Here is a 24,077-nt window from a genome sequence, read left to right as displayed (position 1 = left end):
AATTTTATCATCAACTTCGTATGAGGCATATATGCAAACTGGGTACCACCTCTCTATCTGTGCAGAAGGACATTATGCTTTTGCCATGGTCACACTGCACAGCACACTGCAGAGAACAGCTCTGATTAACAGCCCCAACGTTCATACCTTTATTTGTACCAGACCTTGAAGCATTTATGTTAAATAATCATCTCGGAATATAGAAAACTTACAATTCATATGAATAATGTATTTTCTATGTTGTCTTTAAGGCACATATTTCTACCAAAATTTCATTTTGGTCCAGAGAAGCAGCTGCATTTCAGACACCAGCTATCCAGGTATCTGGCAGGTTGGTTTGTTGTAACTATCCTTATGACTGTAGACTTCAACAATGTGTATGGAGTTCACCGTCTGCAGTGCAGTGTTATGTCTTGGTACCCTGTGTGTTCCAAGTGCACCACTGCTCTTGGCTACCTTCAGCAGGTGACTGTTGTCTTTGCAGCACCCAGGAACTACGACATCCCAAGTCCACTCTTCCAGGGACCTGTAAGCACAAAGGGAAAAGTTATTTCTGTTTCATTAATTCTGGTGAAGGTACTGAATTTGTGCATTTTATTGGCACATCAGGCAATATGACTTGTTCTGGAACATAATGAATTGCTTCTCTCAGAATTAAAACTGGTTGGTAGCAGTAGGGCAAATAATTGTGTCTCTATAAAAGCCTCAAGAAGACCTCAAGGACCTTTTTTCTGGGTACCAACTGAGCACTGAGCACCCCTGTGATCTGCCATCAGGGAACAGAAGTTACATGGGGTAATGCTGCACACCTCACTGCCAAAATAAAATCTTCTGAGATACTTGCTGTTGTGCATATATTTATTTTTTATAGTGTAAAGGAAGTCAGTTCCATCTTCTTGAGGTGGTAGTCAAAGGTCAAAATAAAAATCAAATCAAAGCAACACATACACAGAGAAGGACTGGAATAAAGTTTTGCGTGGGCCAGCAAAACCTTTGGAAAAAAAAAAAAGTCTTTGCACATTGCCCTGCCAGGATTATAGCTCAAGTCTAGGTATTCTGCTTAAAGAGCAATAAATGCAGTTCACTGGGCAGAAGTCATCCCACTCTGATGTCTTCCCCTATAAAGCTCTATGTTGTGAAACACTACAATTACCCATAGTCCACCACCAACTCAGGAACCCAAACTGGCTAAAACTGTACTTGGAGAGGAAATGTGCTCCTGGCTTAGCAACCAGGTTCTCCCATTTCAGGAACTATTAGACTTTCATTGACAACTGCTGGCACAGGGTGCCCAAAGGAGCTGGGGCTGCCCCTGGATCCCTGGCAGTACCCAAGACCAGGTTGGACATTGGAGCACTTGGAGCACCCTGGGACAGTGGAATGTGTCCCAGCCCATGGCAAAGGCTGGAATGGGATATTCTTTAAGGACCCTTTCCATCTGAACCATTCCATGATGATGTGATTCTATAACTGCAGGATAAGACAGTAGGCACCTCTCTTCCCTGCAACAGATCAAACCCTGAGGACATCAGAGGGACAGTGAAGCCAGTGGGGTTTCACCTCAGCAGAGGATAAGAAGAGCTATTTAGAGGGCTGCAGTGTCACAAGGGCCAACTGTGCACACAGTGGGCTTTGCTCTGTGTGCACGGCCTTCAGTCAGACATAGTCCTCAGTTTGCTCTCTCATCCTTGCTGCTTTGTCCTGCAAAAGCGTGACTGTTTTCTTAAGCACTTCAACTTTCCTTAACTCCAGTTCCCAACTGGGCTACTTCAAAACATCACAGCAAGAGGTTCAGAACCCCTCTCTGCACCCTTACCTGGAAATGTAATCCTGCCCTGGGTGCTGCACAGCCAAATGTATGATGCATTTGACAAGGACAGCCTCTATCTGACAGATAAAATTTGGAACTCCCATGAAGGGAGAAGAATAACCATCACATCATTTGTCAGTGGGATTTAGAGGATTCTCAAGAATATTTTTCTGTGTGAGAACTGTTCCTTGCTGGAGGGAAAACACTGTTAACAGGACATCCAAGATGTATGAGAATGCAGTCACAAGGCTGCCTGGTGCTGGCACTGCCTCTCAAAACAGCTTTTATACTAGAGGATGGGAGGGGATTTTTTTTTGTTGCTGTATGCCTGGTGGCTTTGTACAAGACCCTGGGGTAATCAGGAAACCATTATGAAAACAATAATAGCAGCCCTATTGAAAGCACATGTTGCTGTACATGCCCTCTTGATTTTTTGTGATGACAATTGTGATGACAATTAAGATTGAAATTCAGAAATGGGTGTAACTTAAAAGCCAGTTTATCGACCCTTCTAACAGGGTCCCAAGGTGAAAACACGGCTCACTTCCCCTGTCTCAGCTTTCTTTGAAACCTGGATGTCAAAAGGTACTGAGAAGGTCTAAGTCTCTAAAAGGTGGTGGTGGGGAACACAGAGCACAGGAAAAACAAGAGGAAAAAAAAGAACCCTATGAATAGAGAAGCTCAAGGTTGGACCAGTCACAGGGAAAAGCAGGGAAATGCAGGGAGAAGAAATCTGCCCCTCTCCTATGCTGGGTCTCCTCCCCTTTAGTCCTTGATTCCATGCAATCAAACATTTTCTGTAGGGAACTGTATCAATTCCATACAATTGTATCAAACAGGTCATTTGCCCTTTGCAGCCCTTTCACTGGACATTCTATGTGATGCAGTCCTAAACCCCACTTAAAAATCAGTGACGCTGAAAATGCTGAGCCACCTCTCCCAGTAGCATGCTGGCTTTGGGATTTTCTATAAAACCTTTTCAGTTGCAATTGTTTGCAGTTGCAAGCCCTTATTTGCTTCTTGCCAGGTACAATGGTGTGATAATTGATAAAAGATTTGTGTTAATTATAAAAGTACTGGGGTTTGTATAAACCAGAATACTCAGGTCTGAAACGAAGCATGGGCATTAGATAGAGAAAAATAGATGATTAAATAATTTTGTTTAAATTCCCCTGTTATGAATATTGTGGTTTTTAAAGTAAATTGTATTTGATACCAGTTTGTAGAGCAAGGGTTTCCCACGGCCTGAAAGATATTGCAAAATCAGATTTCCTGCCTTGGTGTAATCAATTGCAACTTATCTGTTAAGACAAGACCCCCCAGGTCTACTGTTCCTTATCTACCAAGACCAGATGACAAACCCTCCGGGGACTACAAGGAAAACCATCCTATCAAAAGGAGCTGCAAACCAAGGTTGGAGGGAGCGTGGAGTGGGTGGTGACCCCTCACCTTCCCCAGCGCTGCTTGCTGCGTCTAGATCAAATAAAGCAATCTAAATTTTGCTAGATATCCAAACTTTGTTTCTCATTTATAACAATGGTAAAGCACCTTGTAGTTAGAAAGGGCTCTGGTACAAAAATTTCAGCTACTAAAAATATCTTCTGTGGGAGAACATACCAGACTCCTTTTCAGCAGAAGGATTGTTTTCTTCTTGGTAATATGCTCCAGCTGTGTGAATAGCTGAAAGAAGTACTTTAAGCCTACTGAGACATGGGCTTTTCCATCTGACTCGCTCCTGCAGTCAGATCAGCTACTTCATAGAGAATGTTTCCAGAGCTGTGAAAAATAATTCACCTCTAAACAGTCCAAATCTGGAATGCCCAACTTCTTCCAAATGCTTCTACAGTAGACAAAAGACCACACCAAATTTATTTAATTCTCTTTAGACTGCATTTTTGAGCTGGACTACTTTTCTTCTGGTTGTTATCTTAGCTGACAGAGAATGAAAAGGAGTGTACAGCTACATTCAGTTCTCCTGAGTGTGGAAAATGCTGGATCATCAACTCTCCCTTACAAAAAATTAGCACATCCCTTGAGTCAAGGGAGTATCTATTCCAGGACAGGCTACAGGACTTTCATACTGAAAAGTAAAGCAACAGAGCCAAGGTGTGGCTATTTCTGACCATCATTAGGAAGCTGATAAAAATTTAAATGAGCTTCCTCAGCATTTTCTTTACACTGGCTATCTGTGCTGCTCCTGGAACAGTATCTTCTACACATGCTGATGTATAAATAGGTTCCAAAAGAGGAGTGCATGGCTCTCAATGTCTCTTCTTGCCAGAAGGGTTTGCTGTTTGCTCTCACAATGTTACACTAGGTTGTGCATATTTTGCCAGACCAAAAGTGGTTCCAACTGGATTCAGGCTCCCATTTCTGGCACAGAACACTTGCATTTCCTTGTGTTTTTTTATGGAACTGATGGGTTCACTTACAGAACAAGTGAAAATGCTGCAAACTACTTAAACAAGCACAAGACAGCCCCCTTCCTGCATGGATGCTTAAAATTCAATTGATGTACATTACAGCAGGACAGGATAATTCTTTATAGATTTAAAAACTTGCAATGATGTTTATCAGAGCAATTGCTTATTTGCATTTTGTCATCCTCTATTTTAAACCTGTTTTCCTAGAGCAGCAGCTCTGCTGAGGGTGTTGTTTAGTTTTGATGTGAAACTTCGCCTACTTGCTGAAAACTGAAGGCACTTTTTAAGCTCTGTCAGTTTGGGTGAGGTTTAGGTTGGATATTGGGGAAAAAATCTTCACAGGAAGAGTTGTCAAGCCCTGGAGCACCTTCACCTGGGGAGCAGCTACAACTGAGTAGTGGGTGAGCATAGCCCCTGCTGGCATGAAGCTGACCCCAGTCTTCTTTTAGACACCCATTTCTTTAATGTAATGTCTCAGTGACCTTCACCTCCATCTCTCAAACACTACCAGCAGCTGGCACAGAGGAAGGACAGCTGCCATTAAATTTCTCTTTGCTGATATTTTACCCTATGCCTGTCTTGGGGCAGAAGACAACCTCCCTTCTCTGGCAGCTGCCTGGTCCTAGCTCTCCCATGTGGCTGCCTGCTGGGATGGCAGAGAACTTTTTGTCTTGAGTGGTGGGTGCCCAAGCAAGTGCTGCAGAGAAGAGTTACTGCAGAGACAGGTATTATCCTTCATCAGAAAATAACTGACTCAAAAATAACACATCCTGGTACATCTTGCAGTCAGGCTGTGAGAGCCATTCCCAAAATGCTGACAAACCCTCTGCCCAGAAATCCTCCTGGGGACTGCTTTGGAGGCTCATGGACATTGTTCTCCTCTAACTCTGTGGCCCAGGGCTGCAGCTAATCTCCCTTCCCTAGACACAGACCTTTGTTTTCAGCTAATCTGGCTCAAACCTCTTTACCACATACAAAATTGCTATCTCTGCTGCTCTGAATTTCTGAGAAGCAACGTTGGGGAAACTCCTCCCTCCCAGCAGCACCATGATCTGTAACTTGTTTTTCCCTGCTCAACATTATTTAGTATTTTCAATAATAAAAGAAAGCAAATATGCTGTTATTACTTGCAGCTCATGCATATAAGACCTTCTGCTAAAAATTGGTATGTTCTTCCTCATTATGATTCTTTATATCCAAATGAAAGAGGTGGCATCTGGAGTGACTGCACTCTATAGTTAATGATCCTGGGTATTTGTACACATATTTATTATAATTTTAAAGAAATTTATTCAACCAGCAAAGCAGTCAGAATGAGGCCCATTATAATTAAAGCAGTTGCCACTAAAATTCAATCTTTCCCTGCAAAACTACATATTCATTATGTTTGTTCTATGTTTCAAAAATGAGGGGGAAAAGTTCTCATTTTGTGGCAGCCAGGTCCAGGACAGCATAGTGGAGCCCTTACTGTCACACAGCTGGGTTTCTCTGTTATTTAGAACTTCTACACATCAGCATTCTGCACCTACATTGTGTCACCTCATTGCAGTCAAAATTATCTCATCAGCATACTAAGGTACCGCTTTAACTGATTAATGTTTTAATCCTAAATTTGTTTGTAAACCTTAACAGATACTTTACCTGCCTGAAAGAACTGGCTTTTTATTTTATCTCTTCTTACAGTATTTTGATCCTAAAATACTGAATCAAAATATTAATCTCTAAATTTATTCAATTATGTCTGAAAAGTAGCATGACCTAGATGCTTTTCTAGTAAAAAATAAAATAAGATATACTGAAGAGCATCTTCTTCAAGGGTGGAGGAGTTCTTACTCTTCCAAATACTTAATACGCTACAAGAAGCAGCAGAACAGTTTTCTTTAAGAAAAGAGAGAGCTATAGTAAAAATGACTGAATTTGTCAGGCCTCCACCCACTCCCTTGTCAAACATGGGCAGCATTCATCTCAACTTCCCCTTCTAAGTAAGTGGGCTGCAGAGCCACTTCCCATGGCTGGGTTGCAGAAAACAGTGTGTACCACAGCCCTGGAAAAGGCAGGGAAGAAATTATACATCCTCTGTGCTTCTTCAGACAGCTCCTGCCTAGGAAAACCAAGCAGGATTGCTGCTGTGCTTGGAGATCTCATGATGGATTGGGCAACTCCTTCAAATGTCTGAAACTTTAACACAAGAAGAGGATAGGGTAGGGTAGGGTAGGGTAGGGTAGGGTAGGGTAGGGTAGGGTAGGGTAGGGTAGGGTAGACTACACTAGATTAGACTGGAATGTTTCAGCTGGAAGGGACTTACAAGGATCAACTGCCTGACCCCTTGAGGGCTGACCAAAAAATAAATCTCATTAAAGGTATTGTCCAAATGCCACCTGAGCAATGCCAGTTTGGGCCACCAACACCAACCCCTTCTCCAGGACCCTGTTCCAGGGTCTGACCACCCTCTTGGTACACAAATGCTTACTCATGTCAAGCCTGAGCCTTCCCTGAGGAGTCTTGGATAAATTCTCTTTTGGTTTGCTCTTGACCATGGATATACAGAAATATATGGAATCTTTCCTTTGGGACGGCCGGCCTTCAGTTTTGCTGCTGTTTCCAACCATGCCACGTGTATGTATTTATTTATTTGGTCAATCAATGCTACAACAGCTTTACCACTGCAGCAACACCTGCTTAGCCTAATTTGCTACACACAAAAAATACACCTTGCAAGTGAAATAGAAAACTGACAGGCCATTTGTCGTCTTCATGAAATCTGTTAACAGAATTCCCACATCTCACTTTGCATTCTATTCATTTTACAGAATTAAAGAATAGTAATCAGCATCTTTTTCTAATTACTTGATTAAACAGCTCTTATTTGAGTGGAAAAGGGGAACAAGGCATAAATAAGGAAGGGTTACATCTGTTCCAAGAGCAATTCCAGGACAGTTTTATTAAGAGTGACCTTCAATGCCACTTGCGTCTCTGATTAGAAGCAGTGCCCAATCTCCACACACCAAACAGCCAGACTTCTGGCTAAGGGTGCACAGGTAGATACACATGCTTTCATAGTTGCTTTTAGCTCTGGTTAGTGATTAGCCAGGATCCCATCACCTCATCCAAACCTACTATATTTTAACAGCCTTACCTGTAGAAGCCTTGGTTATCATATGCCATGGTAGTCATGTCACAAAGTACAGATGTATTCCTGAGTTTCTTATTGTTGTTGCTATTGTTTCTTCCCTTAAAACCAAAGTAAGTAGCTTGCATGTGCTCTAGTTCTTCAGTCCTTAGCTGGTACCACAGCTGCATTTCTCTGTGAATATACCAAGCAGTAGAAACAGTATTGTAATGTATGGCTGTATAGCTGAGCTGTTATCTGACCACAGACCTAACTCTCTAGAGTTTAAATCTCACTCCAGGTTTACTGAAGAAAGTACTTAAACATGTGCTGAACATCACATGTAAGCCAAACTTGTAGAGATTCAAATAACACCCTAAGATAGGGACTTCTTCAACAGCATAAATATTATTGTGTAAAATAGTGCTATTTTAAGTACTGTCCAGCACGCCTCAAAAACAAGCAAACAAACAAGAAAATAAGAGCAATTTTCTTATGAGCATCAGTGGATAGTTCAAAGGAACAAACTTCTAAGAATTATGTCCATTTGATTCAATGTTTTTCCAGACATGTAACAGGAAAAGTCATATAAGGTGGGATGATGTGTCAGTGTTCTCATGGACCCTCATCAGTGACATCAGGCCACATCCTGTTGTGTGTGAAAAGACTTCAGATCATCTCCATCTTATGGCATAAATTATTTCAGGAAAAAAAATAATTATTTACTGTTACCTTTTGCACAACTGCTATTCTTAAGGTTTCCAAAATCACCAGGCAGGTTGAAAAGATATTGATTTAAAAATGGAGGGCACAGGTAATCTTGTCTTTGTTAAGCTCAGGGCTTATTCCCTCACTGTCAGAATTCTCTTTTGGAAATGCTCAGGGCTGTTTTCATGCTGGTCTCTGCAACTCTGAGGCAAGAAAAAAGATCTGCAATTTCTTTTCTTGTTTTTAAAAGAAGTCTAAGGTTCGCAGAATCACAGACACTCTGATGGGACAAGTACAAACTGTGAGAAGTGACAACGCTGATTTTGGTAGCACTTCTATCTTCTTGGGATGCAATCCTGCTCTTTCCAAAGAAAACAGCAGCCACCCTCCCTCAGTGGGACAAGATCTGCAAGGCAGCTGAATGGTGGGAGGACTTTCAGCAGCCTTTGTCCCTTTTCTTTTCAAAACACGTGGATGTGGCAGTTGAGTTGTGAACATGGTGGTAAGTGCTGTGTTGGCAGTTCAACTAAAGGGTCTTTTCCAATCCTAATGATTCTATTAAATACAAGATGGCACTTCAAACATCATTAGACACCGTGCAAGGCAGGTCTGTAGGCAGAGGTGATCACTCAGGTAACCAACTAAGAGCCAAAAGAAGCAGACAGAACTACAGGCAAGGTGAGGACATCCCCTCTGCTCCATAGCTACAGATTACCTCATCTTTCAGATATGGTCAAAGAGACATTTCACTATTTTCCCCCCAAGAGTTCTCATTTTGTATTAAGTTATCAAGCCTGCAGCTTTTTGTCAGATTAATGCTTTGTGCATCCAGAAGTCGATCCATTTTTCCACCTCCATCACCAATAGAGATGGTGCCACTGCACCTGACAGGTTTCACACAGGGTTATGTTTTTTTTTTTTCTCCCATGATATGGACAGTTTGTACATGACTTCAATTCTTTCTGACAGAAAGGATAAGACAGACACACAATGCCTGCATTGCCCCAGGTTTCTCCTTCGACCTTAGCTCTGTTGCCAGTGGGATGGAGCAGCTCCTTCAAAAGACAGGGAAAGGCACACAGGGGCAGCAGGGAACTGAGAATGTCTCAGCAAAAGGAATAATTTTACAGCCTGATGACAGAATCAGGTCATAATGTCCAGTGTGAAGGGCTTTTCTTTTGTAAGAGAAAAATATCAAGTCATCACAATAATGGGAATGACTAGCTTTTACAAAACTTCATTTAAAATAAATTAAAAACAAGGACTCTGATATGAATAGTCTTATCAAAAAGTAGCAATTCCAAGAATGTCAATTAACATTTTATTTCAAAGCAACTTATTTCATGCTACCAGTAAAAAACTAGTATTGTGACTGACACTAAGGACTTTCATTTTTTGACACAAAAAGTATTTCACGATAAACAGAAAATCTCTGTTTTGGCTACACTTGGATTTCAAATGACAGAAGTTCCCCCTAGAGCTGGTTCCCATACAGCTTCAGATAAAGCACAGCTCAGCACAGAAACCTTGACTACTGTCTTCCCCAGTCTCCCTCCACTCCACTGGATGGCCTGGTGGGAGTAACCAGCAAGAAAAGTGAGAGGGAAACCAAGTTCCCATGGACAGCTTTCTGCAGCAGTGACTGCAGGTAGATGCTCTTTTGGACAACAAGGGCTCCAGCCTCCTGCTGCTGCTGACACTGTACACACTGAGATCTTATAATGCACTGGACTGAAAATTCAACTTCTTCCTGTTCCTGTTTATAATCCACTGATTTGTGCTCCAAGCCAGAAGACAAAATACTCCATCCTTCCAGCCCCACGCTGGGACAGCTTTGAGGATGCTCTGCAGATGGTGAAAGCTTGGATGGCTCTGACACAGGGAGATTCCATTTCCCATCAGTGTTCAAAGAAAGAAAGGAAAAAAGGAAAGAAATTGAGAAGAAGGGGAAACTGCCAGTCTTCAATAACTGGAGGAAAGAAATGCTGTTCCAGAAAATAAGACTTGTGTGTTCAGCTTCTGCCTAATCCTTGGTAAACCCAGATCTGCCCAGGCCTGTTGAGGTTATCTGATATTAACAGGCATCAGGTATTTAAATACCCTGGAATTCCAAGTCTTTCTGTGCCTATAGCCTGATCTATAAATTAAGGATTTTGAGTAATGAACATAATTGCAGTGATGCATGCAGCAAATCCTTTGAAGCACTTGTTATGACAGCAATGAGGTCCATACTATGTACATTCTTACAGCTATTATTAAAACTGTCCTCTTGACGTACCTTTGAGTTCCCCTCCTCTCATTTTTCTTCACACACTTGATCAGACAGCAAGTTAAGAAAGCCATGGACATCAGCAGAATGACAGCACAGCTCACAATGGAGGCAATCACTGCGACCTTAAAGCCAAAAGTCTCGTATTTTGATATGGCTGCAGCAAAGCAAACACAGAAATGTTTCTAAGATCAGTCCACAAATTTATTTTTTGCATTTTCATTAAACCATGCTGAAACCTACCCGCCATACACTTCTGCTCAGTGAGGACTCTCACATTACTATGTGTCAAAACACCAGAGTACCTTGGCTTCAGCTTAGACCTATGCAAGCCTCAAACTGGACTATGTAAAAATATCCTGTTTATAAGTTACTAATGAATTGTTCACAAGCATTTCACCACTGCAATTAATTAAACACAGTGCCTTTAGTACTGCAGTAGCTTAAAAGCACAACTTTTCTGGCAGATCAAATGCAGATGAGCTGCAGACTCCTTTATTAAAAGAGAATGAAGCTTCAAAAACGAATACTAACAGGGGTAATGAGCCATACAGAGCAAGGACAGTTCCATGTAATTACATCCTCCTCGGCAGGCATTAAACAACAGGTCTTCCTCTGTTTGGGGGAATGATGCAGGATGGAAGAAGTGACCTGCAGGGCTGAGTGTTCGCAGGGATCTGATGCTGGAAGTGAGTGATTCAGACAAAAGGAGGAGTGGGAATGTAGCGTGGCACAGCTAATGCAGATCTCTGCCAACTCACTTGGAGCACTAAGCATGCCTTGCTTCAAAACTCATCTAGTTCTCCCAGTGTCACAATGACCAGCATCACAAGTGGTTCAGCCGGACTCCACACAATGCATTATATTTCTGCAGCCTCTGGGGAAAGGATTTCCCTCATTTTTTTTCTTTTATGGGATGTTAAAACAAAAGGTAAGAATAGCTGAGTGTGTGAGAGAGCACCAAGTATCTGTAAGAGCAATGTTATGCACTGGGGATTCCAAATGACACCACATCTGAGGCACCTCAAAGCTCAGAGGTACCAAGTTTAGCTTGGGTCTGCTTCTGGTCAAACTAGCAACAGCCCTATAATAAACAAGAAGGAACACAGCTAAAAGGTAGTTAATGCTGCTGCCATTCAGACACTATTTCTCTATATGGTAACTTTCCCATGCAGCTGCCAACAGGCAGCAACCAAGAATTGTTCATAAAATATCAGTGTTTCTTTTACAGCAAAAACACTGTCAGAAAAGACTGCCGGGAGGTGACAGGTTCTTAAATATGCTTGCACATCAGTGGTTCATTCCCATGGTGTTGGGGTGATTTATGACGATGGTCTATTCCCTGATCCATCCCTTTATGCCCCCAAATGGTGGCTGTATCTTTAAGGTGGGTCTGGGGCACAGGGGAGCCTTGGGGCCCTTTCCTGGGCTTTTTCAGAGTCTCACTGTCCCGCTGTCCAGGGGTGCGGTGTAGTCTGGGTTTTGCTTGGCTAGCTTGCAGGTTTTTTATTAGCCCAGGTTTTTTTTTTTTTGTTTTTTTTTGGTTTTTTTTCCCTTTCTTTGGGCTTGGAGAGGCTGCAGCAGCAATCCTTCAGTGGTTTTTTGAGGTGAATTGGACGGTTTGGTTTTGGTCAGAGATCAGTGAGAACAAGCAGCAGAAGAATCGCTGGCGGGAGAGAGGGGCTCTCTGTGTCAGCCCCAGACCTGGGAAAAAGCCCAAGCTGGGGAGGGCACTCCTGCTTCACCTCTGGACAAGGGAACAACACGAGACATCCTCCAGACTCCCATCTGTTTGCCCAAGCTGTTGTGGGAACCTTTTGTTTTTTTTTTCCCTGAGACTGAAAATCTTTCTCCCTACCAGGACCCGGCTGCCAGCCATTGTGGGTTTTTATTTTTCCCTGGTGTTTTTTTGTTTGTTTGTTTGGGGTTTTTTGCCTTTTTTTTTTTTGTGTGTATTTCTGGGGGAGGGGGTGGTGGGGGGAGTGGCATGTGTGTTAAGGTCTGACAGTTCAATATTTAGTATTAATTTACCATTTTTCCCAGGTCGTGTGGGCAGTCTGTTTGTCAATAAAGGATTGGGGGTTTTTTTCCACTTTCATCCACTAGTATTCATTTCGTACTGGTGAGAAGGGATTGATGGAACCCCTTTTTTTAGAGGAAACACTCATTTCAGAGTGTTTTTCTCCTAAACTTGTCTCTAAACTGAGACACCCATACATTCTCTAAAAAAGCATACTGCTTTTAGCTAGAGCCACAGTTATTCCAGGTGCTACCAGCGACATGAGATCAGGGATGAATCCAACAGAGTCTTTTCTGTGTCGTGATAACGGCATGTCAGAACACATACGCAGTGGAATTACCATCAGTGAGGCAACCTTGAAGAAAACTGAATTTGTCTTTTTCTTTGCACAGGTATCTAGAACGAATCCTAACGTTGCAGGATAGGCAGGGCAAAACAAACGCACAGCATCCCAGAGGGAGAGGCCCGGTTTGGGAAGAGCCTTACGCTTGCAGGAGGGCACTCCGGCTGTCCACTGCGTGCCGTTCCCTTTCCAAACGCAGGTGATGATGCCTGGTCCCTCCAGCTGGTGCTCGGCGGAGCACTGGAATGTGACCACCGTTCCCACATCGGTGCCGTTGCCATGAAGGACCTGGAGAGAGCCCAGCTGGGGCGGGAGGAGGCGGCTGCACTGCCCTGCAGAGCAAGGACAGACACAACACAGTGCTACCACCAACAGTGAAGGTCAGCAGAGGTTTTATTGACACCGGGCTGTAAATCAGTCGCAGTTGACGGAATGGTCAAAACAAATACCAGAGCTCGGGGTGGCCGACGCTGGCTGCTCAGCCGAGCACCAGCCCACAGCCACACTCCATCAGTGCCATTCAACAGCTCCTCTGCCCTCACCCCCAGCACAAAGCAACTGATGTTGTGACATCTGCTCAGACTGGTACACGTTGAACACTAAAAACACGAAAAAAGTCATTTTTGAGTGTCACAGTTCCCTATGGATCCCCGTGTTGTTGGATTCTGATTATTAATTCAGAACTCAGGCTAGCTGGGAGTATTCATTACGTGCCTTCCCCCATGCAAATTTCCAAGATCTACTGGACTGATCATGAAGTTCAGCCTAGTTCCTACTTGGCAGCATCTTGGCATGATCTGACCAAAACTTCCTTACAAGCATGTTTGGCTTGGCTGAAAGGGGCCAAAGGAATCAAAACCACGGGGAGGAGCATAGAAGGATATACACATGCAACTTCTCTCCCTTTTCAAGTGACAAACTCTGCTTTACAGTAAATCACTAATTTTTAATACATTTTTGTTCAATCTGCTTTTCTATTACTTTGTTGTTTATACAGCTTCTCTTTGAGCCACAGAGCTGTTCTCCCCTTGGCCACCTAATGTTAGCCACTACTTCATACAGTAAGTTTTATTCTCACAACATTCCTTGTTCACAGTAATTTTAAACAAAACTTTCAATGTCAGGTCATTAAGAGAACATATAACATCTAGATAACTTCAAAGGTAACAAATACTTTTTCTGGGTTGGTACATGTGCATTGACAGAATCTAGAAACTTTTTTAGTTTTTTCTAACTTTTTTTAGGTTTTTTTAACACTCACAAAATACCAGCACTGCTTCTGCATCAGAGCCCAAGTTCCCTATTTTTCACTGGATCTCCAAATGACTTGAGAAAACCCAGAGGCATAGTGCTGCAAGCACTACGATGACTCACACAAAAATATTAAAAGAGGAAAATACATTTTCCACATTTACAGGCAAAAAGAAATTACAGCCTCCATGAGAACATCCTGACAGAACCACATGTTGTTGGCAAATCTATTTTGTTTTTAATACTAAAACTCACCCCATGTCACTAATGGTTGTTAAGCCCCTAGATCATACCTTAGCAGGCAGGCATCCTGCCTATCTATCTTCAATTCATGCTCTTAAAGTCCCTGTACTTGGAAAACAAACCCATAGGAATCTCAGCAGAAGACCAAACAGAAGTCCCAGTGACAACTACTGGGCTAATCTACTGAGTAAATCTACTAGTGCACCAAGTGCTAGCTTTTAAAACCATAGCTCTTTAATTCCACGTGGATTATTTCTGTTTGTTTTGCCACTTCTTTCAGCCATTTACTACAGCAGCAATTGGCCTCAATGAGAGCAAATATTTTCTGTAGGACTGGCTTCTCCTCACCTCTTGTTCTTCCCACCCACATCCCATTCCTGGAACACAAAGGATGTATTGGACAATTTTCCTCCTCACTCCAGATAAGCGTTATGAGTTTGGGCTTTTCTTTTTGTTTTAATCACTCTGTGGCTTACCATGAGAAAACACTGTCCTAAATTGCAAAATAAGATAAAGATTTTACATATAGATTTTTTTTTTCATTTTACTATTTCAAGGCTATTTTTAGAGATCGGACCACATTCTTAAGAGTTCACATTGGTGACTCTTGTAGCTGCACAAGATGCAAAAAACTAATGAGAGCTGAATTGGACTTGATGCACACCTGCTGGGCCACCACATGCAGCCTCAGTAGAGGCATTCAGGACACCTGCCATTTTATCTGGACTCGTTCACCCTTTGTTCTCCAAAGAACAAATAATTTGGCACTGGATCCTTTCTTTCAAGACAAATTTCATTCAATCCAGCATTGACCATCCTGTGTAACACGTGCAGCTGTAGCTGCTGGGGTGTTCTGAACTTTCCCTGACCCATCCTTGCCCACAATGGTGTCTGCCAAGTCATTAAACCTCTCAATGGCAGCGACCTTGGCAGCACAAATCCTCAGCTGTGGGCTTCAAAATATTTTTGCTCTACTCGAGCTCTACAGAAATGTCTACTCACCAGTGTCCCCTGAAAATGTGGGTATTTCCATGTTTTGCCCTGGGCTGCAACAGCATCACAGATCATGCCCAGAGGATCACTCCCATTTGAATGTAACTGGGGCTGGATCCACAGAGGCGCCTCACAAAGAGATCTGCACCTCCAAAACCTTCTATACCTGAGTTGAAGGTTCACCAGCAACTTCATGTACCTGCACTTGTGCACAGGAGAAACGCTGTTCTTCTTTTAGGAGCTTCTCAATACCATTTCTTCTCACTAAAGTAAAAAACTTAAATGTGTCACTGCTTTTTGCTTTTCACAAATGCCTTTATTGAAATGCCCAGATGAAGTTTTGCCAAAATGGTTTTTTGAATTTCATCCAAGCTGAGATCTAGCTTCTCTGCATAAAATTTGCCCTAGTTTTAATCATCCATTGTCTTCTAAAAATGCATTTGGAAAACTTTCCTGCATGCTCTAGTGTCCTTCACTAGTAAACTTGTAATGTTTTCACAGTTAGCCATGGCATTCACTTTTCTGCTGGGTTAATTTTACCCCCACATTTCCAAAGAATCATATTTAAGTAAGCTTCCATCCTTATATAAGCAGATGTTCCATATAGACTTCTTTTTTGAATACCCTTCAGGCATGTTCATCAGACGAAATCTACTACAATAAAAATTTTTACTATTGTTTTATTAATATAATTATTTTATTTTTGTTTTCAAATGAGACTGGCATCTGAGGCTGCACTGCTGCCTGGTAAAACACAAACATTTGTGCTGACCAGATTTACATTTTGATTTGTACTTTATAAATATCCAGAAAATGTCATATTCAGGTCTTGGTTTGCATAACCATTGGCACCTAGAAATGTAAAAATGAAAAACTGTAAAATGGAATAAATCCCCTAATTAGAGAGCTGCAGACCCTCTGCTCTGAAGACAAGGTGGAAGCACTGCCACTGTTCAGCCTGGAGAAGAGACACCTTCCACTATCCCAGGTTGCTCCAAGCCCTGTCCAACCTGGTCTTGGACACCTCCAGGGATCCAGAGGCAGCCACAGCTTCTCTGGGCACCCTGTGCCATGGCTTCATCATTCTTTCAGGTCACTATGGAACCTGCAACATGGGAGTACCAGGACAAGGGTGCCCTTTCCCTCTGCCACCAGGTCCCTCTGTTCTCAGACAGGTTTTGATGGGCACATCCTTGCTGGTGTCCTTCACTGGGCCAGTGAAGTCTCTATGTTTATAATTTCAACTTTCACCATTATTTTTTCCCAGTACCCATGGATAATCTCTCATTCATTAAACAATTGTAACATTTCTGCAGAGGGTACAAAGTGATCCACTAGCTGGAAAGGCAGCCACTGGAGAAGCCAAAAGAAACCCCACATGTATTTCCACAGGGAAAGCACATGGAGCTTTGTTAGCATGAAAGCACAGTTAGGAGCCATGGACAGAGGAAGGATGGAGGATGCCCCACTGGAAAAGTGGACAGGACAGAGGTTGTGGGCTGCCCCATGGGAAGCTTCTGCAGCATCCCTGGAGGAAGGGCAGCATCCCTGTGTGTGCACTGCCCACCCTCAGCACACTCCACTTTCCTCCACTGCTCTGAGTGCTGCAGGACACAGAGCTCAGCCTGGCTGCATATTTGCCTTGCCTGGCTCTGGGTTATCTGCCTGCACCAGCTCTTTGATCTGGCTTGTGCACAGTAACATGCACATGTTGGGGTACTGAACAGGGCTGATAAGAGCAGATGTGCCTGGACAATGTGGCGAGTGGCCTCTCACTAATGTACGACACTTGCCAGACTGGGCACAACCTCTATGGATGTCAGAAATCCCCACTGCTAGGGTCATATTGCACTGACCTACCTTGACCAAAAAAATTCCCAAGAAGGAAGGGTCCAGAGTGGGACAAAAACCACTTCAGTCATTAAAAAAATCCACCCTCAATGTGAAATTTTAGGTGGACCAGACCTGTGTGCTACTTGAAGGTTACATATTAATTTTTTGCCACAAAGCTTAAAACGTAGGAATTGCATTTCCACAAAGAACTGATTTGTAAAGAATACAGAAACTTTTCAACCTTTTCTCTTTGAAACTACTTTCCTGTTTTAAAACAGATGATGGAATACAAGTTTTTTAAATTTTCCTGGGGAATTTCCAACCACTCTGTTAAGCAAAACCAGCTTGAATGTTACAGACCTTACCTGAATTCCCTCCCCCTGGCCAACTTTGGCTTCCCTAAGTCTTTCCCAAGAGTAATCTGAAGCTGCTCCTGTCCTTGGTTTGCTGTGTTAAGCTGTGAAATGTACACCACAGAGCTGTGACCTGGCATCCATAACTGTCAGCAAGAATTTCTGTGAATAACTGATTTAGACACCAGTCTGAAAAAGTTAGCAATGCCTTTTACTATGGTGATAGAAGTCATTAATGGGCTGAGAATCTAACAGTCAGATTTAAAATCTTTCTCTGTGGTTTTATCACTTTTTATTTTTCTTCTCTCCTGGTCAGTTCTTTTCCTGATAGAGTTTGGCTTTCCTATTCTGGGCTTCATGAAGAGGGATGTGCAGCCAGCAGCCTGGCCACGGCCACCAGAGCAACCTGCAAACTTCTCAGTGAGAGTTACACAGAATCCTACCAGGAACCACTTGGGCGCAGCAATGATTAACAGCACAAGTCAATAAACATATCTGCTTTCGGCCTCCCTGCACACAGGAATTGGTGCAAGATGGCATGAAGATTGACAGGAATGCTAGGATAAGGACAGGGAACCAGTGCATTGTGTTTGCTTTTTCCCATTTAAAAAGTCAGTGATTGCAGGTGAGTTGTGCACAGAATGACAAGCAGCTCGGGAGAGCAGAGCAGAAGACGTGTCCTCATGTCCCTGCCCTTCCTTTGTACATGGCTAGGGAACTCAGGGCTACACCTGAGAATTCATCTTCTGGGCCGAAACAGATTAAAAGGAATGAAAACCTTAGTCCTAATCTAAGTTTCTGCAAGTATGACAATAATGGGCCAAACACCAGAGCTCTCTTGCCTGTGCAAAACTGTCCCTAGTTTTGTGGGGCACCACTTCTTAGAGCAAAGCAGAACCCCTGTGTCCAGTCCAGATGCCTCTTTTGACCCAATCAGCTAGCAAAGATCTTGGAAATAACTGTGGCTGTAAGCAGAAACCCTCCTCCGTGGAATTCTGCTTTTACACAACAGCACAAATTTCTGCTCTTCTGAATAGGAAAAATCAAACACCAAAACTTGCCCTTTGCACCTCTCTGAGCTCCCACAGGCCAAGTCATGTTCCCACATGCTGTTCCCAGCCCACACACACCCTCAGGGAATTTTGTACACCACACCTTCACCCTACTCAACTTCCATCCACATTTTCACCTCTCCTCAAATCCATTCCAAATCAAAACTACTCTGCCTAGGAGTCTGGAATACATGAACAGCATTGTGAATGGCTTTATTTCATCCCAGAAATAATAATGGAATCATCTCTCTCAAGTCTGTTGGAGGAAAGGCAAGCAGTTAACCCATCTCCTTCCCCAGCACTGCTTCTACCAGCCACCACCACTCCAATTTGGGCTGAGGTACGTGTGAGCGCTGACCGCCCCAGCAGCTACAGACCCCCCCAACATGCTGCTGGGCTACACTGGCTCTGCTCTGCTGCAAAGGCTCATTTGTAACCCAGGCACCAGCTCAACCCCATCCCCGAGACCCTCAGCAGACACAGGAATTGATTTATTTTGGGGAGCAGTTGCTCATTCTGCAACTTCCGCATTTCTCTCTGTCATCTGACAACCAAACGAGAGCCAGACGTTCATGCAGACTGCAAAATCACCCCTCTGCCAATCCTGATCCGCTCAGCCAGTCAAAACTGTTCTTTAGAATAACACACTTGCTCATCTGTGGCTGCATTTCAAAGACAGCATGTCAATAAAATGCCTAAATGAAAACTAAGAATTGTCCTATAAGTTAACTTCTCCCCACCACAATACTGAAGGCAAGACTCTACAGTGTACATAAAAAGTCAGTGGCAATCATGATTAATAAGCAAAATCATGCCAATTCCAACCTAGTTACAAATCTCTTTGCTGTAGAATTGCAGAGATGCTTGGTGATGTTCTGCTTTTCCAGAGGAAAGGTCCAAGAATGTCCTCGTTCTGCCACAGTGGGAACAGCAAAACTGGGAGTGGTTTTGCCCTTTAAAATATATCATGCCACACCACCCAGAAAATGCTGGGTTAACCACTGTCATTGGGGTGCTTCTGTGCTTTAAGACTGACTTGCGATTTTTTTAAATTTCAGTGGTTTAGATCCAAAGCATTCAGCTCAACTCATTCATTACCTGAAATTCAGAAGTCTACTAATAATCTGTCTCTCCAGCCTATGTAATTTCAGAGTAGCTAGGATGAAACATTGGAGAATACCACAGGGAACAATCTTGCACTGTGGAGAACTCAAAAACTCCAGTAACTCTCTTCCTTCTCTATTTTGTACTGTTCTAGAGCTTTAATGACAAGCACAAAAATCCTTCCCTCAAAGCAGCAACAATGCCTGGTGCAAACGCCTAACCACCCAGATTAACACCTTCCAGTACAGGAGATAAAACCAATTAGCTGACATTCTGCAAATGTTGCTTAATACAAGCTTTGACTTTGAACTCATGGAAGAACAAGAAACTGGAGAAATGACAAGCCCATATATTCCAAATTGTATCACCTTCTGCCCCGTGGAAATGGAAATTTGGGATCCAGGATTTTTTCTGCAGCCTAGAAACTGAGCCACATCTGAGGATCGCAGGGACAAGGTGATAAAATTCCATGCATCTGTTTTGCAGGGCAGCAGCACTCCTGGCTTTGAAGAACAACTTTGGTTTTTTTTCTGTCCTGGGAGAGCAACTGTAAATTCTTAGTAACAAAATTTCAGTTTCTGCTCACAACAAAAGACCAGAGAAGCCACACCCAAAGTACATCCACCCTGGTACCCGCATGCCACCATGGCCACCAGCATTCAGGCTACAACTGAGCCAAGGCACGCTGTCCCTCTCATCCTCCAGCGCACTGCAACTTTTGTCTGTTCTAAGCCAGAGACCCCCCCATCCCTTTCTTTCAGTGGGTCTGCTAGATAATTCCTTCCACAACTAGGTTTGAATGGAGCATTCACTGAAGCCTGCAGTAATTCCCACCTCATGAAACCTCTCCCCTTCCATGGTCTGGAAGGTGGAGGCGTAAGGCAGAGCCACAGCTACAGACAACAGCCCAGCAGGGAGACCTACCAATTTACAACCTGTCATAACGAGTGTTTCTGCCGGATCCTGCATTTATTGTCCCTCTGTCTGTGGCTGCACTGATGTATTTGTTGATGCATCTCTGTGTTGACAGAAGCGTGTGCTGCCTGGTCTGAACGAGCTACGGGAGGCTATTGAGGAATTAGAGGAACCACAGCAAAAAAAAGGTACCACCCTGGATAACCAGAGGGCCAGAGCCTCCGACTTCAGCAGCATAAGGACTAAAAATAACGATAAGCCTTTGTGCTCATTGCTCTTTTTCCTGTTTCACCCCAAAGCCCCCAGTACAATCGGGGCAGCTTCACAGGCACCTGTACCTCAGCGGCACGGGCTGCTCCATGGCGATCCCCATAGGGCAGGACAGTGCTCAGGCCACCTGACACAGCCTTTCAGAAGAACCTCAGAGGCTTTTCCAGAGAATCTACCGAGCCTGGCAAGCGCTGATCGATGAGAGTCCACAAAGCGCTGCCGCAGCACGGCAGCAGCGCTGCAAACGCCGCTGTGACAGCACAACAGCCACAGTACAGAAGGTTCCTCCTCAGCTCCAGACATCTGCTGCGCTCTCCCCCTGCCCCATGCTCCTGCCCTGCACGTTTGCTGGCCTGCCCTGGGGTAAGCCAGGCTCGCACAGCTCCTCAGGTAAGCACCGACCCTCCCCAGATACAGGGTGGCATCGGTCTCACCGCTCCTGTCAGTCCTTCAGAAGGCAAGACCAGGAAAAGCACAGCGTGTTTCAATCTCACAGCTGTGTCTCAGGAAGCTCTAAGACCCTCTAAGTACTACAGGCATCAGGGCTGTACTAAGGAACTTCCTTTAATTTCTCTCTCATTCATGCATTAATTGAAATGGAAATCCTGCTACATTTTTTTTTTTCATCCTCTCAAAAGGAACAGGTGAGGGAATTTTTCTGTGCAAACCTTAATTACCACTCTAGTGCTCATGGTCTGAAATAATGTAGGGGGGCACTCAGCATCAAAAAGGATCACACGATACCATGAAAGATATTGTATAAATACTTATATAAGTACAGCAATTGATAGCAAACATTGATGTATAAATAACATGGCCACATTTAAATGAACAAGAATTTAATTTAAATTATATAAGTAGCCATTATTTTAGCTATCTAAACTGCTTAGGGCTGCCAGCAGTACATCCACCTGACTCAATGCATTGATATTTCCAAATGCATGTTCGTGAAGGTGGAATTGCACAAGGCAAAACCCCATGAAGTAGAAGAGATGGTGAAGAGCATGAAGGTCTGGCAAAAGCCCCACGTACACACGCATCACTGCTGGTCCTACAGCCAATGCAGCAGCTCCATGAGCACAGCCAAGCCCTGACCCAGTGTATTCCAGTTTAGCACCTTACTGAGAACTCCTGCTCCACAGTTTTGGTGTAGTTGGAAAAAATGGTCTTTGTTATTCTGTCTGGAGACATGGCAGAGAGAAGCCAGGTCTGTAGACATCCAAGGGGTTAACTGAGGGTAGATTTCTAATTTGAACACCAAATAGTTTTTGGCAGATTGACATTTCAAGCTGTTTTGCCACAGATCTACACAAAGCAATACTAACCTATACAGAATCAGAAAGGCTGAGTGTAACACCGGACATGCCACTCCAAAAACTCCTTTTAGTGTGGACAAACCCAGCCCCACAAGACTTTGACACAACATATAAAAGCAGCCAAATATACATAATTTGAAAAAAAGTCAATAATTAGCAACACTATCAGGCTAGAGCAACAGGGTCTACACTTAGGTTTCGGTTAATTATCTAAGCAGGTTCCCCAGAACTTGTTTCACATTTTCAAATTAACTGTTCTATTAAATTCAAATTAAACAGCCAAGCTCATTCAGAGGATAGAATTTAAAGCACTGCTATGCTAGTAGTCCAAATACATTTGCCAATTTCTGTAGGCACAACAAAATCAGATCATTAATGAAGTCTGTTAGAACTTCACGAGCCAAACAAATCACAAGGCTATGAGAGGATGGGCTGCACATGAGAAGGAGGTCCCCTGCATTTCAGGAGCATTCAGCCCTGCTTGCACTGAAGCCAGGGTAAAGTCCATCTGCCCCGTGATTTGAAGAACAGAGGAAGAAATCCCAGCAAGCAGCAAGCAGGTCACCACAGCTGCACCAAGCTCTAGAATTCTTCCATCTCACCTTGCTCTCATACTCCAGAGGTGGCTGTGGCTGGGAGCAAGCATCTCCTGCTGCCCAGGCCAGCAGGTCCAGACCATGGCTCTGCTCCCTCCAGGCCCAGACACCCACCAAGGCCACAGCCCTGTGCAGCGGGTATGTCCCACCAGCACAGACCCTTTGTCACCTCGCATTACCCACAGATTATTGAACCCACTTAAGCCAAAGAGGTTTTGAAAAGATGTTACGGTCTACGCAATCGAACTGAGTAACAAAACTCAAGGGAAGATAAGAAGGAAAAAGTTTTGATTGGTTTCTCATTCTCAGTGAGAAATGTATTACCTCAAGGTATTACCATAGTCCGTATCTTCGTTTCCTTCCCAACCCGGTGACACGTCCCCAGGAGCGATGTCTGAGAACCAGCACCTTCCATCCTGCCCCCATGCACTCGTCCTCCGTGCCCGCGGCCACCCCAGCGACTGAACACCAAACTTCTATCAATCATTCATCGCAGCGCCTCCTCTCTGGGAGCGATCACCCTCCCCAGGGCTCCAGCAGCCCCCGGCTGAGCCGCTCGGACGGCTCTGGAGTGGGGCTGCTGTGTGCAGCCCCGCGGGTGCTCGGTGCCCCCGCCCGAGCCGCAGTCCAGGACCGGCCCTGCTCGGCGCCCCGAGCGCAGCTCCGGCAGAGCTGCCCCAGGCTCGCCGGGACCGCTCCCATGCCCGGGACGGCTCCGGGACACCCCCCGGACACCCCCGGGACACCCGTCCCGAGGCGCTGCGTGCCCGAGAACTGCAGGGTGCGGAGCGCTGTCCCCTCCGCGCTCCGCGGCTGCAGGGACCGGCCGGGGGCGGCAGGCACTGGGACGGGAGGGGGCCCTGCCCGGCGCGGGGGTCCGGAGCTGAGTGGGAAGGTAACGCAGCCCCGGCGGGTCCTCCCGCGCCCCTTTCCCGGGACACATACAATAACTCTGTCCGGGGGTACCGCATCCTCCCCCGGTCACCCCGCATCCCTGCGCGGGAGGGATCCTGCACCCTGACCGGGCTCTGGCGCTACCACCGCCGGCATCTTCCCTTCCCTCCGGTGCTACGCAGAACAGAACTTGTGCGAGGAACAATGCGAGACCACGCTCGTACCTGTGCTTCCGCGGGGGCCGACGCTGTCCCGCCCTAGAGCGGAGGTCCGCGCCGAGTCCAGCCCAGCCGCGGTGGCTGCGGGCATGGCCGAGCCGAGCCGAGCCGAGCCGAGCCGAGCCGAGCCGCTCGGCAGGTGCGCCGTGCCCGCACCCGCCTCCGAGGGGCCGGGCCGGGGGCAGCAGCAGCCCACAGCCCGCCCCGGGGAGCCCCGCCGGGCGATCACCCGCGGCCCCTCGCACACCCGTGGGGAAGGAGGGGCAGAGGCGACAGAGGAGGGGCCACCCGGGGCTGGCGCCGCTCTGGGCCGCCGTCGGAGCCTCGCCGTGACATTCCCGGGCTTCGACCCGGCTC

General features: G+C 44.9%; 1 protein-coding gene across 1 annotated transcript; it reads right to left on the bottom strand.

The window, feature by feature from the left end:
* Positions 1-125: 125 nt before the first annotated feature.
* On the bottom strand, positions 126-23,965 carry SUSD3 (sushi domain containing 3). The gene is made up of 5 exons (XM_062500638.1): positions 23,727-23,965; positions 12,826-13,014; positions 10,329-10,476; positions 7,370-7,537; positions 126-526 (listed from the first exon to the last, which is right to left on the bottom strand). Exons 1-5 carry the CDS (start codon positions 23,809-23,811, stop codon positions 313-315), a joined length of 804 nt encoding a protein of 267 aa, XP_062356622.1. The 5' UTR covers positions 23,812-23,965; the 3' UTR covers positions 126-312.
* Positions 23,966-24,077: the final 112 nt, after the last annotated feature.

Source organism: Cinclus cinclus, chromosome 12 (genome assembly GCF_963662255.1).
Source record: "Cinclus cinclus chromosome 12, bCinCin1.1, whole genome shotgun sequence".
Taxonomy (NCBI): Eukaryota; Metazoa; Chordata; class Aves; order Passeriformes; family Cinclidae; genus Cinclus; species Cinclus cinclus.
Note: the sequence above shows the minus strand (reverse complement) of the source record. Positions and strands in the feature narration are given on the sequence as shown.